Source organism: Teleopsis dalmanni, chromosome 1 (assembly GCF_002237135.1).
Source record: "Teleopsis dalmanni isolate 2A chromosome 1, ASM223713v2, whole genome shotgun sequence".
NCBI classification, from domain to species: domain Eukaryota; kingdom Metazoa; phylum Arthropoda; class Insecta; order Diptera; family Diopsidae; genus Teleopsis; species Teleopsis dalmanni.
In genome coordinates this window covers 136,674,839-136,694,870 of record NC_051846.1, presented here as the reverse complement: position 1 = coordinate 136,694,870, position 20,032 = coordinate 136,674,839, and the positions used below count along the sequence as shown (strand labels likewise).

Below are 20,032 nucleotides of genomic sequence, written 5' to 3'. Positions count from 1 at the left end.
TAGCTTTTACTTTTCATACCTTATAATACGAGTACGTCTTATTAGTTTATGAAATATGTTGAGTTTAATAATATATATATATATATGTGTAATATATGCAATATAAAAATATAATATATAAAAACAAGAAACAGTAATATTGTATTTAATAATGTGATTAATATCTTTAATTAAAGTTAATTACTTAGTAATTCCATTCTCTTTATCTAAGCGAAAAAAGTTTAATTTGATAAGAACTTATCTATATAAATAATTGTTTTAACTTCATATAGAGTTTTTTTTTAAATGCGTAACAGATATATTCGTGTATCTGTTGTGTTAGCCTCTAAGCCATAATTACAAAGTAAATAATTAAAAGCAGAAAATTTTAATTAAAAAACTAAAAAAAGTAATTTATAATATTAATTGCTCATTTTTAATAGAATGTATCAATTTGATATTAATATATCTGACTTATGGCCAGCTAGGTTCACATAATATAACCTGATCGAATATATGTATATTGATTGTTGGAGAATATTATAAATATTCTACAGAAGATTTAAGATTATTTTTTTGTATTCATCTTAACTGTTTGTACCGATGTTGTTGGGTATCATACGGGTTCTAATAGAATTTGTTCTTTTTTCTGTATTTGCGTCTTTGTTGAGTTATAATCCTGTAGGATGTGGACTAATCCAAGGCTAGCATAAATTTAAAAATGAATTTTGGATTACTTTAAACTAGTCCATGTAAGTAATTTAATTGCGTTCCCGCTGATTGCTAACTATAACAGTTATTGGACAACCATTTTTCTTCAGAAATATTCCTTTTATATGAAGAACATATGTATATGTAAATATTTTTAAAGAAAATTGCAATTAAAATATATTTAAGTCGAGAAATTTTATATATAATGACATATTATTTTACCATTGCGTAACTTCATTTTAGCATTCAATTTATTTGAAAAAATTTCAAAAAAATAGAACAAAATTATTATATTCTGTCTTTTTCTGATAATGTATTTTTTGAGTTAAAGTTCTAAAGAGAGAAAGCGGATTTCAGCAGCTTCAGCTATTGTTTAGTATACAATTGCTGTTGTTCAGTGGCTTTTCTTGATGAAATAGAATATATCTGTTTGCTTTCCTTTCATTTTGCTTTATTCTGGAGTTGGCTATGGAAAAACCAATACTACCTTTTGTGAGCAAGATTATGGTAATTTCGTTATCTATGGTGTTTCGCTAGTTTTTGGTGGCATGATTCTTGATTTAAACTTTTAATCGAATCAAATTGTCCAATCGTCCTATTTTTTATATCTGTTTTGACAGTTATTTACACTGTCATGGCTCGTATATTACACGAGCAATACAGCTCGTATAGGAAGTTAGAAATAAACTCTGAGGTATTTATATTCAGGTCATCTGTTAGCAATCACATCAATCGGTAATCTCAACTGCACGTCGAATTTGACCCTGTGCAAATTTTGTCTTTTTTAAGAAATACGTCTTAAAAAAGTGAAGAAATGAAATGAAAGAAATTTTGTAGCTTACGTTGATGTGAATAAAAAATTTATAAAAAATTGATTGAACTTGCACAATAATACGGTATTGGGAAAGGGAAGGAATTTAAGATAATAGTGAGGAAAATGATAGGCGGGAATGTTTAAACTAACCAGAAGAAGGAATCTTGCCACCCAATCTTTGATTACAGATACAGATAACGACATGAGAAGTACAGTTGAACTTCGTCGGCTTAGGTATCTTCGTTATAACATATATAATTTTGATTTAATTAAAAAAATTTGTTTATAATAAATATTTCTTTATCTTAGAAAAAAAAGTTCGTAAAATTTTAATAAATATTTGTATTTAATTCTAAAAATATAATCCTAAATGTACTGACCTTCCTTTGAAACAATGTCACTAAAGTCAAAAATGTTAAATGTTGAAAGGCTTGAAACGTAGTATTCGTAGTGGACTTTGTTCATACAAAATCGTACATAAAATAGTATCTCAAAGTCGGTTTTGCTGACATTAATTCAGCTAATATTTTTTTTGAGTTCAAACTCTCTGACATGATCATACCACAATTAGTTTCCGTTACTCATGTCATTATTGCGTTCATTGTTAGTTTGTTTTTTATTGCTGTTTAGGCTTCATTATCAGGTCAACAAAAACTTGTTAGCAATGAGTTGTGGCCAGTGTCAGTAAACCTAGAAGAGCAGCAAAAGTGCTATTCTAAGTTAAATTTGTTGAACTTCTGTATTCTTTTTAGTAACATTTCTTATTTGAACGATAAAATTATCACATTTTAGAAGAAGATAAAGCCAAAAAATAATAAGCCTTTGTCTTGTCGCTATAACTTAGACAATTGTATGATTTTTTTTTGTTTATAAAACCAGTTTTAGTATTGTAGTCCTAAAAATCGACTTCTGCTAATGATAGGCTCCGGAAAGAATCCAAATGAAATTTTAACAAATATCGGAAAATTGAAATACAATATAATTAAAAGTAGCTCTAAGATTTTTTTTCTTTAATATAACGAACTATTAAAACATGTTATATTATAGATTTGATAAGATGAATTATAAAGCATAATTACGTATAGAATTTTAAGCAATAGCAATACTCAGTCCAATAAACGTCATGTTTATAGTTTAATACGTCTCGCGATATAACGCTGTATGTCAATATTTCTTTGTTATCCTGATGACGGGTTTTAAAGTTGCATGTTTCTATCGGCAATCAGTATATGAAATTTTTATATTCATTACACAAATTATGGTTCACAATAACTACAAGACGCGCATCAGATGTTATTAATTCAATATTGTCTAGTCCTTGATATTTTAACATTGGGTTAAATTTTAATTAATTATAAGTTTTTTGAAAACTAAATAATTTAGTTGGATCTTATATGCTCTTCATGTTGTATTTATTTAAATTGAGTAATTATCTTTAGTTTTGCTCGATCAGCATTGTTATTTCAGGATATGGTACCTCAGCACTATTGATATGTACCATACCAAAATTAAAACCGCTTTAATATATATTTAATGTATAATAATTGGGTCTTCAGAATATATTGTTTTAATTGAAAGTTTTAGTTCTATTTTATGGTGATCAGGACATCTTAATAAAAGCAGGTTCAATATATTAAAATAATCGAATTACTAAAAAGTATTAATTTATTCTTTGAAACATATATTAGAGTGACATGAATTTTATATGCTAATATAAAAAATATTATATATTATATTATATATATAAATGATAGAGTCATTATGTTCGCGATTTACCACTTTCTCTCAATAGTTTCTAACAAGAATAATGTCTATATAAAACTGTATCTTCATTTACATTTTCGCTTCAATATTCTTTAAATCGACGTATGCACCGGTAATAACGTTGGCTCCAGTTTCAAGAACAGAAGTATGGAAATGAATTCTTCTTCCTTCCTTCCACATATCAACTTTAAGTGTTTGACCGGGAATGACTGGTGCAGAAAATCTAACCTTTACAGCTTTAAAGAAAGTTGGATTGTTGTTAGCATATTTCGCTAAAACTGCACGTACAGAAAAACCTAAAGTGCTCAACCCATGCAAGATAGGCTGTTTGAATCCGTTATCTGCAGCAAATTTTGGATCTATATGCAATGGGTTTAGATCTCCTGAAAGACGATAAACAGCAGCTTGATCATCTGAAATTTTATATTGCATTGAAGAATCAGGTAACCGATTAGGTGGATTAGCAGTCATAGTTACACCTGTCCCTGCATGTCTTTTACCACCAAAATTGCCAGCACCAAGAATAAACGATGACATTTGGTTTTTAACCAATAAACGCGAATTTTCATCAAACGTCTCGAAATCAAGTACTACAACAGCGCCAGAAGACTTATCCATGACATCGATTATTTTACATGTAGTGGTTAAAGTTCCAGATGTGGGTAAATTGTCACAAATTTCTAAATATTGCTCTCCGTGTAAACGCATTTTATAGTGAGTTTTACTTATCATCGATAATTTTTCCGCTATATTTAATTTCGTAACAGCAATAAGACATGGCGAAATAAAAAATGTTGGAATAGGTGCAAATTCGGAATGATTTTCATACAGAAACTTTAAATCGTTGCTATTCTTCACACTAGCGCCTATGCCCAAAGCATATAATATTAAATCCTTAGCACCAAACTTGAAAGTATCCTCCTGAACATCAATATTATTATTTTGTAATTTTTCCAAGACATTAACCAATTTACCAGTAGATTGCGTATGATTTAAATGTTTTGCTTCAGACATATCAATCACTTTAGCCCATTCCATTTTTACATGTTCTGGAGTTATATTTTGTTGTTCTATTGAAGATCGTAAAATTGTACCTTTTCCAGTCACCATATGCCATTTAGTAGCCCAACCGGCTGCACTTTGTATGTAGGATCCTAAAATTTTTTCTTGTTATAATGCGTGGAATAATCATTTTGTTTGACTTACCATTTTCAGTATAAGTTTCGTGACACATAAAAACGACTACCGGTGCAATCAATTGTGGTTTTAATTCCTTAAAAAGCAAATCAGACAAAATACCTTCAGTCATCCGGCTCGCTGCTGTTGGTATTATAACGTTGCATAAAATATTATATTTTTGTCCCTCTATAGCTACTGTGTTGGCTAAGCCTACAAGGCCCATTTTGGCAGCTGCGTAATTTGTTTGGCCAAAATTACCAAAAATACCAGACGTTGAGGATGTCATAATTATGCGTCCGTAGTTCTGTTTCCTCATATATGGAAAAGCAGCTTGAGTACATTTAAAACTTCCTTTTAAGTGAACATCTTGTACTAGTTTCCAATCTTCTTCAGTCATTTTGACAATGCTGCGATCGCGTAATATACCTGCATTATTTATTAAAATGTCCACACGACCAAAATTATTAATTGCAGTTTCAATGATTTTTGAGCCGTCAATTACAGAGTTGTAATCTGGTACGCTCACGCCACCTAATGCTTTAATTTCAGCGACTACGATGTCTGCTGATCGCTGTGAAGAGCCTTCTCCTTTTACACCCCCACCTAAGTCATTGACGACAACTTTAGCACCGCGCGATGCAAGTAATAAAGCATATTCCCGACCCAGTCCTGCTCCTGCACCGGTAATAACTGCGACACGACCGTCAAAACGCAATTCACCGCCTGACATTTTAAAACTACTAACGTGTGTACTCGTTCTCTTAAAAGTGCAATCTAGAATAAATATAAAAATTTTTAAAGATACTGTTTGCAAAGTCCAATAGTTTTTTGCGATGCTATCATTAGTATTCGTTTTAACAAAAACAAATGTACTTGTTGATAAAAGCTTATCTTGTTAGTATAATTAAAAGTATTTAATTCCAGCAGTGGCGTGACAGAAAATAATTTAAAATAGTCAATTGAAATTCTGTTTGCAATTAAAAAAGTGACTATGGACATGTTTATACCTGGGTTTTAAACCTGTTCTGAACTAAGCCCGTTATTAATCGAAACCTGCTAGTTTTTAGTGCACTTAAACAGAGTCACGCATTAAACGATTGTGGCTTTACAAATTTTACCCTGGGGGTGCTACTAGGAAGCAAGATAAACAGGTTTTTAAGCAGTTCAAAGTATCGAAATTTATGTGGTTCACAGGTCTGGTTTCTCTTATTATTTTGTTCTCTTTTTTGGTGCTGTTAGTTGGCATTTTAAATTTAATTTAATTTGAGTTGAGAACTGATACCATGCGAAGAGAAACGAAGCGAATAAGCTTAATACCTTATTGATATGAACTCAATTTAGTTGGGCGTTTCTTAATTTATGTAGTTTTTAAACTACTTCAATTGTAGTTACAAGTTAAGCATACATTTTTTATATGTATATCGTAAGAATAACAATAAATTAAATATAAAATTCTAATTGATTAAATTCTTCTTTTTTCGTACATTTTTATAAATCAAAGAAAGACAATTTGGTTTATTATTTTATTCTGAATACTTTAAAAATCATAATCAATAATAATTATTGAAACATACAAAAGTTTTCTTTAAGATATCACCCATATTACCCCAATATTATTTAACAATATATCATGTTATATACTTTAAAAAGCAATTTTTAAAGTTTTATTTATAATTTTGCACTGGTATCCTTTAAGTCAACGTAAGCTCCGGTTATGACTTCCTTTCCTGTTTCAACTATTGAAGTGCGGAAATGTACTCTTTTGCCTTCTTTCCACATATCAACCTTTAATGTTTGACCAGGTAGAACGGGTGCAGCAAAACGTACTTTAACAGCTTTAAAGAGCGCTGAGTTATTATCAGCGAATTTCGCTAAAACAGCGCGTACGGAAAAGCCCAGTGAGCAGAGTCCATGTAAAATGGGTGTCTTAAAACCAGCAATTGCGGCAAAACTTGGATCAATGTGTAACGGGTTTAAATCTCCTGACAGACGATATAAAGCAGCTTGGTCTTCAGTTGTTTTGTATTGAATTGAGGCATCTGGTGCACGACTTGGAGTGTTGGCAATTGGTACCACACCATTAATTGGATTTTTTTTACCACCAAATTTGCCAGCACCAACAACAAAAATTGAACTTTGATTCTTCACTATCAAACGACCACTTTCGTCATAAGATTCAGCATTTGTTACTACAACTGCACCAGAACCCTTATCCATAACATCAAATACTTTGCCCGTGGTTGTTAGTGTGCCATTGGTAGGTATATCATCACAGATTTCTAAATATTGTTCTCCATGTAAAATATTGGTAAGATCAGCACTTCCTGATGGCAATGCAGTAGAGATCAAATTTGATGTCATGCTCAACATTAAACCGGGCAAAACAAAAAATGAGGGAATGGCTGAGAAGTCAGTATCATTTTCATATAGGAATTTTAAGTCGTTGCTATCCTTCACTGTGGCGCCAATGCCCAAAGCATAAAGTATCAAATCCTTAGCACCGAATTTAAATGTGTCTTCAGCGTCTGAAATTTTACCTTCCTTCAGTTTCTCTAACAATTCAACTAATGTACCGGATGCTGCTGCTATGGATTCCAGATGTTGTGCTTCGGACATATCAACGACCTTTGTCCATTTGCTTTGTACGTATTCTGGAGTAATCACTTTTTGATCAATTGATGTACGAAGCACAGCACCTTTTCCACGTACTGTTTGTACTTTAGTTGCAAAACCAGCAGCGCTCTCAATATATGAACCTAAGAAATAAAAACACACTTAGAATTAGCTTTCCATGAATGTTTTAATACTTTACCATTTTCTTCGCAATTTTCATGGCACAAATATGCAACGACGGGTGCAATCAACTGTGGTTTTAATTCGTTGAACAATATGTCCGGCAGAATGCCTTCAGTCATACGACTTGCTGCTGTTGGAATAATAACATTGCAGAAAATGTTATTCTTAGCACCTTCTATGGCCACTGTATTGGCTAAACCAACTAAACCCATTTTTGCGGCTGAATAATTTGCCTGACCGAAATTGCCATAAATGCCAGAATTTGATGAGGTCATAATAATTCTGCCATAATTCTGTTTCTTCATATATGGAAAGGCCGCCTGAGTGCATTTAAAACTACCTTTCAAGTGTACATCGTGCACAAAATCCCAGTCTTGGTCTGAAGTTTTTATAATGCTGCGATCGCGTAAGATACCAGCGTTGTTAACTAAAATATCTACGCGACCAAAGTTCTTTATTGCGGTCTCAATGACCTTTGCACCATCAACAACCGAATTATAATCAGCTACTGCAGTACCTCCAAGTGCTTTAATCTCATTTACAACGACGTCAGCAGCGCGTTGGGAAGCGCCTTCACCATGAAAAGTACCTCCAAGATCGTTTACCACAACTTTGGCGCCTCGTGAACCAAAGAGTAAAGCATATTCACGACCAAGACCAGCACCGGCACCAGTGACTACGGCGACACGTCCATCGTAACGTAAATTTGATTCGGCCATTCCTGATATACACTTGCCTTGAGCAACCGATAGTTAAAGCAGATTTTTGCAAACTGAATTATAGCTCAAGTTAGACGACGAAATAAACTGAAAGTACTTAAAATGATATAATTTTAAACGCTAATCTAATCAGAACGAAAGCTTACTACATATATTTATGTATGTGTGTTGAGAGTTTAGTGTATGTGTTTCTTGTGTGAATTGAATTGAATGATTTTTAAATATTCTTTCTGATATCTACGCTCAGAATAGCTTGAAGTGGAATGCCAAGGGTTAAAGGTAAAATAATAAAAATGGAACATACATACACATATGGTACCCGAGTTCTCAACTTAACTATGCAAATGTGTGTTTTGTGTTTAACAATCAAAACTTCCAAGACAATAAATTTTGTTGTTGTTCGTTCATTCATGATTTATATATTCTTTGATTGCATGTAAATTTGATTTTTTTACATTCTATTTATATAGATTTGTACGAATTCATCATTGTAGTTACTGTTGTTACTACAGTAATGAAATAGCATTAGTTATTAATCTCTTTGGCAAAAAATAGAGTACATTGGAATTTTGCTCTTTTCACTGAAATGAACTTTGCTCCGTTCAACGTTTGCTTGTTGTTTTGCATTTTTTTTTTCTCATAAACAAAATATTGAATTTTTCCATTAAAAAGAAACAACGCCCTAACATATTAATGATTATCGTTTTGTTTATTTACCTTTAATGAGTTAAAGCTAGTTAATGACACTACTAAATTTTTTTATATTTACTATTTACTAGTTTTTATAAAATGAAAATATTCCGAACCGACTAGCGAATGTCAATTCTTTATTTATGGCTATTGTGCTCGCCGTTTTTGTTTTCCTGACACTGTTTGACAGCAGCTACTATTTTTATTATTCCATTTCTCCAATTCGTGTATTTCATACTTTATGTAAAACAGGGTTGCTCAATTAAAATACGTGTGAAAATATCGAAAAAAACTCTAGTAACATATTGTGTTTGTTCGTAAAAAACTTAATAGGGGTATTCAGGCAACTGATTAGTTGCTTAGTTGATTCAAAAAATTCATATAAAAAAAATTAGCATTTCGATGTTAATCAGTTGCTTGAACGGCCCAAAATACGTACTCTGATTAGTTTGTTGTGTGCAAATGCCTTGGCAGCACTCGTACAGCAACAGCGAAACATATGTTAACAGTGAAATACTCAAATATTCGTAAATTTTAATATCATTTAAATTTATCATAACATATAACTAAAATTACAAACGTGTCATATATCAAGAAGTAGAATAAATTACAAATTATAGTTTTATTGAATTTTATTTTTTAACTTATGTTATTATTTTTGCATTTTCTTTTTCAGACATCCTATGCTCATAGCGCCGACACTTCGTACTGGCATCATTATTAATCAAATTTTCACTAATCTGAGAATCTCCGAAATAGTAGATTCTCTGCTTAGTTTCTTTTTTGTATGCAAATTTTTGTTGTAATCAACTACTAAGCAACTAATCAGTTGCCTGAATACCCCTAATACAAAACTTGAACAATTGCAATTATTAAATGAATTTTTCTTTTACAGCTGTATACTACTTTTGTTGAGTTTTTTTATGGTAACTAGTAGGTGTTAACTAGTAGCAAATATTCGCTAAATGCTAGAACTATTTTCGCTTATTTTCACATCGTATAATTTGTCTATTTTTGAAATAACCGGATTACGCCAAATCAAATCTTGATTTTCCAAAAATCGTGACGTATGAGATTATTTCTGCTATGATTGTCTTACATATACATTTAGAAAACCTAAATATTACTATAAAATAGCGAATGAATCATTGAAAATTTCAGTAATAATTTTATTGCTTACTTTTTAATTTATATTTTTATAATTTTGTGGTTCGATGCCACTGCTTTCGATGACAGTGCTTTCTACATTGCTGGATAAATTTGGCCAGAATCAAAATGTTAGCATTCGCTTAAAGCTGTCATAAAATTATACGTTTTCATACGAAATAAGTTTATTCAATTTTGATTGTGATTTTGCTTGTTCGGTTTATTGTTCTAAAAAATAAAAATCTTTTAATTTTTGATTTTGTAACGGTACTCATAAATCAAAATACCAATGTTTCCAGCAATTATTTGGTCTGATTTGCGTAAGTTGTTAAGAATTACTCATAACATAGCTGCACAATTATCATGTTAGGCGTTTTCGGTGGCTCGCTAGTGTGACAAAACACGCATGCTGGCCTACGCTAAGTGAGACATTGGCATCACTGTTGCAATCTGTCAGGTGTTATGTTTTGGCAAATAGCAAATCTTGCATGTGTGCACATAGTGCAAGAAAATTACATTTTGCATAAAAAAAAATAATTAATATAAAATTGAAAATTAAAATGAATACAGAATTAAAAGGAATGATAAAAATGTTGGAAATTTTAAAATAAAACGCTGAAATTTTTTCTTTTTTCCCAATGAAGGTTCAAAATAGTTCGCTTATTGCATTGGTAACACTTTTATCTTTACTGGCCAAATAGTTTACTAGCCAAATAGAGAAAATAGTGTTGTTGTTTTGGGTACATTTCATCTAGTATAGGCCAACTTGGTGTTTTTTTTTGCCACCCTTTGAGCCACCGCAAACGTCTATTGTGAATAACGAAATAAATTTTAACTGGGTTTGGTTGTTGGATTTTTGTACGGACACGCATTGCAATTCAAACTTGATTTTATAATAAATGAAGCCGATTGTGCAAAATTAAGATTACTTGTACCATGTGAATAGAATATAACTCATGAGCTACATTATCAAATTTTAATTAAATAATTGAATTTTTGTTCTCTCATTTTAAATTCGGTTTCTAGTGTAGTCCTTAGGCAACCTTGAGGGTATATGTTTAGTGAGAGTTACATAAATTTTCATTTATTTATTTGCAAACAATTCTTGATTTTGTGGAAAAATTCTAGTTCGTTTTTGGCGATAAAAAATTCATTGCACTGCAGCTACTGATTGAGTTACTGATAGTAGTACGAACATAATGACGCAGGGCTAAGAGTCCGTGAATATCATTGCGCTATTTGTTTACAAAATTTATTATGGTCCTTGGTAAAATGAAAAAATTAATTTTAAAATAAATATAATAATATTATATAAGCAAAAATAATAAAAAACTCATGTTGAAGAAATGTATTATCTCTTTGTTATAAAAACTATTCAAAGGGGGAAATAGTGGGTGCATCCAATGTATGAAGAAAGATTAATTACTGGGTTAGCCTATTAAACATTAAACGGTTATTAAACATTTTATGTTAATTTAAAATGATATAATTAATGTAGAATTTATTAAATATTTAGATTTTTTTAATTAAATTTTGTTTACAAATTTACATTTGCATAAGAAACGATATATTCTCGTTTTATTTATTTATCGCTATTTTTTTAAAATAGAAATAAAGTATATAAAACAGAAAGATGGTTTCTTTAAAAAACCTGCTATTAGTTTATATTTTTTACCACATTCAATGCCTTTTATTTTTATTTTGATTTATTTATAAAATATATTTATTTATATAATATATATTTCGGTAAAAATGTGTATATCATTCAAACTTATTCTTAAGCGTTGCTCGTATGACGTTAACGTAGAATATGAAATGTCAAACTTGTAGAAAAGTTGACTACTTTTCAACAGCAGCTACAACAGTACCGACACCTACAGTTCCAAATTCTGTTCGTAACATATATTTTTAGAGCACTTAACCGAAAACATAGAAATGTTTTCGACTTAATAGCTTTAGCATTCCGTTTAGCAGTCACTCAGTCCAAAAGAAAACGAGAAACCAATTCAAAAGTGTTTGCATAGTGCAAACCAAAAACATAGAAATATATGTCTATTTCTATATAACAAACATTTCTATTTCTATGTTTTAAACACATTTTCGAAATTTTTTTTTAATAAATTACCGCTGTAGTTTTTTCGTTCATAGCAGAGGTGAAAAAAATATATATAAAATCATTTCTAACGTAACTTCATATGGTACTGTAATTTGAAGTAGTCCGAAGGTTTGCTTATTTGTGTCAATTAGTGTCAACTAATATTTCTGCGGCCCACCAACCTATTCAGAGTTGGCCAGCTATCTTATCTGATCTGGAAAGCGCTGATCTACTTGAAAGGAAACAGAATATCATCTAGAAACGTAGTTCTGAAAAAAATAAAAAAATAATGGATTGAGAATAATTTGAATTATTTTATATTCCTATTACAATTTAAAAAATATTACTTGCAAGTTTTTTGAGGTTTTTAATACAATAGGAAACAAATTATGGGAAATAAATTTAGAATATGAAACTTATCAGTCATATCGTATTTATAATTACTCGAAAATAGCGAGGTACTTCTTTCACAAAAGAGAAATATTTAAATATATATATATAAAAATTTCACTGACTATTAGTCTATAATTAAAAACTAACACATAAGATTCTAGAAATTTACAAGATATAAAAGTAAAATGAATTTTTTTGCAATATAATTTCAGACTTTGGGATGTGAGAAATCAAAATAAATGCATTAAGATATATAGAGGCCATATTGCGTATGTTAACTCAGTGAAATTCTCTCCAGATGGGTTGTGGATAGCGTCCGCTGGGACGGAAGGATCTGTTATTATATGGGATATTCGCAAAAGTAAACAAATCAAAGATTTTACGGAGCAACCACCAGCTGCTGGTATAACTTGTATACAATTCCATCCATCAGAGTTCCTTTTAGCAGTGGGTCGTGTTGATGGTACAGTTAACATTTACGATTTAGAAAATAACGAACGCATATTAAGTACAAACGCCTCAAGTCAATTTTATGGTAATCCAGTAAAATGTATTACATTTAGGTAAGATATTTTTCATACGATTAAATAATTTATACGATTATAATTACATTGTTTTATTTTGTGAAGTGAAAATGGCGAGTGTCTTTTTGTTGGCACAGCTGCCGGAATATCTGTGATTGGTTGGGAACCTGATCGAGAATTTGACTATATTAAATCTACTTGGACTGAGATTGGAGATATTAAAGTAGTTAAGCGTAAATTGGTAAGTTTTTGAAAACATGCTAAAATGATTTGCGAAATTTTAAAAATATTAATATATAATATGTTACTTTCAGATATGTGGTACCTACGAAAGCGATACAGTTTCTATTAATGCTTTAAGTATTGATAGAGTATTTCCATTCTATAATCCCTCCAATATACCGAGTACATTTAACTCTAATTCCAGTGTGCGCAGAAGCTTTTCTCGTGGTAATCAGAAACTACGCTTATCAATAGGTGGTCCAAAACCGTCCCGAGTATTGGAAGAAAATGAGGATAATAAAAGTCCTAGTCTTGATGAACAATCGTCCCCAAATTTAAGTCTTGAGTTGGTTGACGATACAAATTTAGTTATAACAATGCCTCCTCCAATACCTTCATCTTCAACGCATCCCTTAAATGGTTATGGCAACGGCAATGGCAATGGCAATGGCACTTTGAGTGTCAAAACAAATTTAAATAACGCTTATAATATAGTTACAAATTTTGCACCTTCGAAAAGTGTTCCTCTGCCATACAATTTTCCTTCTATACCATCCAGCACTGATTATAACATGATTGGAAGCAATGGTTATAACAGCTTACATTTCGATGGTCCTAGCTCATTGAAAGTGCCTGGAGAACATGGAATGTATCCAGTTGATCGGATATTTGAAACGTTTGGGAATGGCGTAGAATATAATTTAAATGATAGTAATACACCTATTATTTCTAATTACGATCATAATGAAATGGCTGAAGATTTTCCCGTTAATCAAAACGTGCATCAGCAGCAGAATGTAGTCAGTTCAACAAATGTATCATCGCAACAAACATCAAAAACTACTAAAACTAAACAGATCTCACATATACAAAAACGAAATACACAAAATGCCATTTCTGGATCAAAATCTGCTACATCATCATTTCATAATCGGAATAAATTTTCTCAAGTGTCTTCAGTAAGTACTACAGATTTACATAAATTGGACGACAATTTATTAATTAAAAAGTCGGCATCCTCACATATGGTTGCCAAGGGCAGACGCAACACTGATGCACAATCGCAAATAAATAAAGAAAATGCACGAAATAAAAATATAACCGTTCAAATTTTAACAAAACCACCAACTAGATCACGAACATCTTTCGATTTACGTTCACCAGAATCTGCAGCGGCACACAAGCAATCACATGTAAGTTCACTTCCAAAATATCTGGAGCATGGCCTTATGTTTACATTGTGCACGTACATAAATATTTCCCGTATATTTGTATTGAATGCGTTAAACTATTTTAATATGTATTTAATTTTTAACTTAAATTTTTGTCATCGAAAGAGCCTTATTTCATATTTCATTAACAAAAAAAGTATGTTAGATAAATTTAAAATATGTTTTAATAATTGTTGCCACTATTAATTTCGTTATTTTTCCACATTTTTCCCATAATATATAATTGCAAATATTTAGCTTTTATTATGTAAATACAAAAAGTGACGAAAATTTAACAAATTTTTTTAAAGATTTTAATTTTTATTTAATGGCAACATTATATGTTACACTATTTTATATTTTTATATATATGCGTCTTTTAATTTTTTTTATATAATTTATATTTTTTATATATTATATAGTTTTTTGATATTAATTTAATTTTTTATGCTCTGTAGTAAGAAATTTATTTTGAATAGAAAAACAGAAACATCTGTCTACGGCTATGCCTAAAGCCATTTAGAGTATCTATTTAGAAATACCTATCATTAGTGGTATTTAGAAATAAATCTTAAAGTAAAGTCTTCGTTATAATTTTTGCTTCATAATTTTTGCTTCATAATTTTTTAGGTATGTTTTTATATGTTTAAGAAAATAAGCCGGTTAATAATAAGGTGACCATCGAATACTAATAAACACGTAAATTGCTTGGAAACTATTTACATATGAAAAATTCAAAAAAAAAATTGAAAATAAATCCTTTCTCAATATAAGTTTTATAATATTTTAGATTAAGGAACTACATCCTGAATTTATTTTATACAACAACAAAATACCACATATATATTATATTTTATATTTTCATAGTTATTATTGGTGTATATATTGGTAATAATATTCCGTTTTATTTTTGGGTATATGAAATTTGAAAAAAAATTATATTATATTTAAAAATGATTGAACATTATAATTATTGATATTAATGCAACTAATTTTCTAGGAATAAGCCCTTAACTAAATAATTATGTTAGTTTCTTTTTTTTGTTAAGAAAGAAATGATTATTTAATATATTGCAGAAATGTATTACATTTTATATAGAAAATGTTTTCAGACATATAAATCTAAATGTATAGTTGACAATTTAGCATATCTGTTATACTTCAAATAGTTTTCATTACATCATGTAGAAAAAGTATTTAAATTAACCTTAATAACGTAACTTAAGTGCTTAATAGTTTTAATCTGATTAACTATCAATGAATGTACTGCAATATTTGAATTTATATGTATAAAAAGATATTCTAGTAATATCATGTTGAAGTAATTTACATGTATTATTAGCACAACGCATACATTTTTAAGTAAAATATCATTAATTCCTCAATTAGTTTATTTACTTAGCTTGCACTGCTATTAGTAATTCCGAATTAAGAGTTAGAAACACGCAGTTTTATCGAATTTTACTCCGCACTCTATTATTTACGAATTCAAGCTTAAAGTTTTAACACAATGACTAACAAGCAATTGAATATAAAAGTTAAAAAATATTCTTTGCTTTCAGAGAATTTCCAGTTATACATCGGATACCAACAACACAACAAATGTTTGTATTATAGTTTCTAAATGTTGTTGAAATGAATATTTTTTGTTTGACACAATCTATCTATGTAAAAATTTTGTCAAAAAATATTTTATAATGTTTTTTTCCAGATTCCTATAAGTTATCGTCCAGATCCTTCGCTTTTAACTCAGTCTGGAGTTAATCAGAAAAGTTTAAATAATCGTAATGGAATTGATGATAGTTCCGAAATACATATGTTATCAACCTCACATGAACAGGTTTATCAAGAATTAAGTAATCGGCATGCGACCTTACAATTAATAAGAAACTCGACCAGGTGAGTCTAATCATATTATAATAAAATAATTTATACTAATTTCATACAATATATTTTTATACTTTTCAAAAAGCGATACAATATATTAATGTAAAGAAATACCGAAAATATAAATATTTGTAAATATTAAAAATTGATTAATTTAAATAATAGAAAACAAAATGTATAATAGAAGAGAAATGGTTAGCATTTTTAACATATGTATTTAAATTAATTTATTTATTTATGTATTTAAATTTATTAGTGAATGACTGGAATTTTGCAACATATTTCCAGTGAACATTTACAATAGAATGTAAATAGAACAATAGTTGTTCTGTTCTGGTCAGATAATGACTGCCCTTATTAGAAATAAAAATGAATCGTTCAGATTCCTTTGTAGTTATAATACAAATAATCTATTCTAAACCTAAAATAAAGAAGATAAGTTTTTCCGTCTAAATAGATCTAACCTAAGATTAATTACTGATTTCTTAACTGAACATTTTCTTGTTAACTATCAAATTTTAAAGATTAATCACTGATTTCTTATCTGGACATTCTCTTGGTAACTCCCAAATTTTAAAGACACAAATAGATATAGAGTGAAAAGTCGACCTATCTTATCTGTTCATGTCCTGCGAAGACCGGAAATGAGACAACAGACAATATTATTATGTTTGTCAACAGGTGTAGATTCCTTCTTTTTTACTCATGTTAGTTTCAGTAGAGTCACCCTTTAAAAAAATAATTTTTCTAGCGTATTCTCGCCACATCTAGTTATGTCCTAACTCATGTATTTGTGATTGTAATTTCTTTTGTTTTTTGTCATTAGAGCTCCACAGATTTCTACAATTACGAAGTTTATACTTTTTCAGCAGTGTGTTCTGTAGTAGTATTTTTTTTTAATTAATTATAAAAATTTATTATGATATTCTTTACATCTATAAATATTGTTATTATATTATAATATTGTTACGTTTATTCTAACGCTTCGTTCGATAACACTGGATCCTGATAAGTGAATAATGTTAAACTTGTATTAATTATAACCGTTATTTATATTCTGAAAAACACACAACTTTATTCCTTAAAATTAACCAACATTTAAAAACTTATTTACTAACTAACTGACATAATTCAAAATTATCTCAGTTAACTTAAATCGAATTGTATCTTCGCAACATTGCCCTCCACCTAAACTTGTTCGTCCCGAACAAGTGTCACTATATCTTCATCACAACGCGCCAACCGTTCCAAATGAACTACTTTCATCTTATTCTCATTATTTGTTATGTCCGAAACGAACAAGACATCTCTGACATCAGCATTAAATTCACTACCCGTAGCCAATACGTCATCTGTGGTATCCTCATGAAACAAGACATTTACATCAATTGTCACGTTCTTATCATCTGTGAGGTTGGCATCAACGTTTAACGGTATATCTTTATAAGACAACTTATTCGCGACCAACAAGTCCTCTGCGGTCTCCGCATCATATTTGATTTCCTGATTAATCCTGAACGGATGCACCAAAGTTCGTGCAAGTACGATATTATCGACTCCGACATTTTCCATGGCTTCTACAATCCAGCATCTGTTCGTCCTTTTATTCGCGTCTAGTGTTCCCCATACAATCGCTTCTGAATTTGCCGGTATTCGTCGTCGTCGATTCAATCGAACCTGTCTCATCCTATCGCAATGCTCACTGCCAGTATTCAATGGACATTCCATTACCGCGCTCCGTAGGATACGTTGTCCTAAGTCCAACGTAATTCCATGGGCAATCATAAAATCTACTTCAAATGGAATACCCTCAACATATATAACATATGGGGATTCTGGGTCGTCCAAGCAGATGTTAATTTCAACTGATTCAGCTATACCAAAGCCGATTAACACAAAATCATAACTATATAAACCGAAATAGTCTTTCCTCCTTTTCTTTCTTCTCTTTTTTCTGTTTCTTTTTTCCCTATTCATTATTTGAATCAGTCTTCTTCTCCCTCTTATCTTATTTCTTGTTTTCTCTTTTATCCTTCTTTCTTTTCTTCTCTTTTCTCTATTTCTTTTTACCTCCTTTCTTGTCTTCTTTTTTGTCTTTCTTCCTGCCTTCATTTCTGTCTTTTCTTTTGCTTTCCTTCTTGTCTTTCTTCCTGCCACTCCAGTTTCCATTTTCCGTACTTTTGCTGTAAAGCAACACATTATACCGGCAGCCTCGTACGTTAACGCCCTGCCAACTGTTTCAGCGTAAGTTAGCTTTGGAAACATTACCACCTGCCGTCTGGTTTCTGGATCACGTATGCCATCAATAAAAACATCAATTTTATTTTTTTTAATGAAGTCACTAGAACTGCCAATATACGCTAAATTGCATAAACGTTCGATATCCGCGGAATATTCCTGAAGACTCTCGCCAACCCGTTCTACTCTTGCCTTCAGTTCTACTCTGCGTAGGGGTGACATAAAATTGCTGCCATACCTACGATTTAATAAGCCAATTAACTCATGGTAATTCCTACGTGCCTTATCAGGAATCTGTTGTAGCACCTCTGCCGCGCTGCCCTTTAATGCCACAATCAGCGCTGTCGTTTTCTCATCTTCACCCCAACGATTTGCAACAGCAGTAGTCTCGAACTGTAACTGGAAAACTTCAAATATCGCGGTTCCACCAAACACCGGTGGTTTTAATTTTACTTCCCCAGTCCGGCGAACACTCGCTAACGAATGACGATTCGACGACAAATCATCCAATCGATTTTCTAACTGGTACACCTCATTAAAGACTTGAATATTCTGGTTTGTTTCATCAACCCTTTTCGACAACTTTTCTTGCGCCTCTGCTGTTATCCCGACAAGTTGCCACAACTCTTGTTTTAAATCTTTGAATTCACAGAAAATCTGCTCTGCGTTTTTCTTAAGCTCAGTGGAAGTCTGCTCTGCATGTTCCTTCATCTGCTGCATCATCTTCATCATAAGCTCCATCATTTCACTATTACCCACCTGTTTAACTTCTCCCGCTACAATTATCTCTTCAGGGAATTCTTCCACTTCCGCATTTATACCGCTCGCCTCTAAAGCCTCACGCAGCCTTACTTGCAACTCCGTCTTAACACCACCTGTGCTAAGCCCCAGCTTCTCCAGTTGCCGCTTTAATTGCACTACGGTTAACTGTTCAAGCTTAACCATTTTATTTATCAGGATCCCACTTCTGACACCAATGTTACGTTTATTCTAACGCTTCGTTCGATAACACTGGATCCTGATAAGTGAATAATATTAAACTTGTATTAATTATAACCGTTATTTATCTTCTGAAACACACACAACTTGATTGCTTAAAATAACCAACCACTGTATTCTCCTAAAAATTCCAACCATATTTAAAAAACTTATTTACTAACTAACTGACATAATTCAAAATTATCTCAGTTAACTTAAATCGAATTGTATCTTCGCAACAATATATTCTAATATCATAAATTATTATATTCTAATTTTTGATTTGTTTATTTGTTTTACTACCAGATCTCATGATGTGATTGGGGCACTTCGACAAGCAATCCAAATGAATGGACGGACTGTGTTTGTAGATCTTTTAGGAGCAATACTTGAAAAAACGTAAGTTTGAAATCAAAACTGAGAGTTTGATAATAATAAATATTTTTTAATACCATAGGTCATCATGGAATTTGGATTTATGTTTATTAATTTTACCAGAAATTTTTGAACTTTTGAAAAGTCAACATAAATTGTAAGTTACTAAATAAGAACATTAACATTCGATTAATTATAATAGAAAAAGTTTTTCGAACATCTAAAGCGCGTATTACACATCAGATTTAGTTGTACAATTTATCTGCTGAAATGCTCAATCTAATGTATAATAGCAATATTTGAAGTGTTAA

At 30.8% G+C, this 20,032-nt stretch overlaps 3 protein-coding genes across 3 annotated transcripts; 1 reads left to right on the top strand and 2 right to left on the bottom strand.

Annotated features, from left to right (window-relative positions):
• Positions 1-3,205: 3,205 nt before the first annotated feature.
• Positions 3,206-5,213, bottom strand: LOC119668944 (peroxisomal multifunctional enzyme type 2-like). Its single transcript, XM_038078632.1, has 2 exons — positions 4,475-5,213; positions 3,206-4,422 (listed from the first exon to the last, which is right to left on the bottom strand). Exons 1-2 carry the CDS (start codon positions 5,175-5,177, stop codon positions 3,338-3,340), a joined length of 1,788 nt encoding a protein of 595 aa, XP_037934560.1. The 5' UTR covers positions 5,178-5,213; the 3' UTR covers positions 3,206-3,337.
• A 731-nt stretch (positions 5,214-5,944) lies between these two features.
• LOC119668942 (peroxisomal multifunctional enzyme type 2-like) lies at positions 5,945-8,794 on the bottom strand. Its single transcript, XM_038078631.1, has 3 exons — positions 8,680-8,794; positions 7,260-8,058; positions 5,945-7,203 (listed from the first exon to the last, which is right to left on the bottom strand). The coding sequence occupies exons 2-3, from the start codon at positions 7,960-7,962 to the stop codon at positions 6,116-6,118; spliced, it is 1,791 nt and encodes a 596-aa protein (XP_037934559.1). The 5' UTR covers positions 7,963-8,058; positions 8,680-8,794; the 3' UTR covers positions 5,945-6,115.
• A 3,699-nt stretch (positions 8,795-12,493) lies between these two features.
• Positions 12,494-19,882, top strand: LOC119666277 (katanin p80 WD40 repeat-containing subunit B1-like; the record flags this gene model as incomplete). Its single annotated transcript, XM_038075558.1, has 7 exons — positions 12,494-12,849; positions 12,916-13,051; positions 13,125-14,225; positions 15,806-15,847; positions 15,955-16,142; positions 19,653-19,745; positions 19,804-19,882. Coding segments are annotated over 7 exons (1,995 nt in total), but the record flags the coding sequence as incomplete, so codon positions are not given.
• Positions 19,883-20,032: the final 150 nt, after the last annotated feature.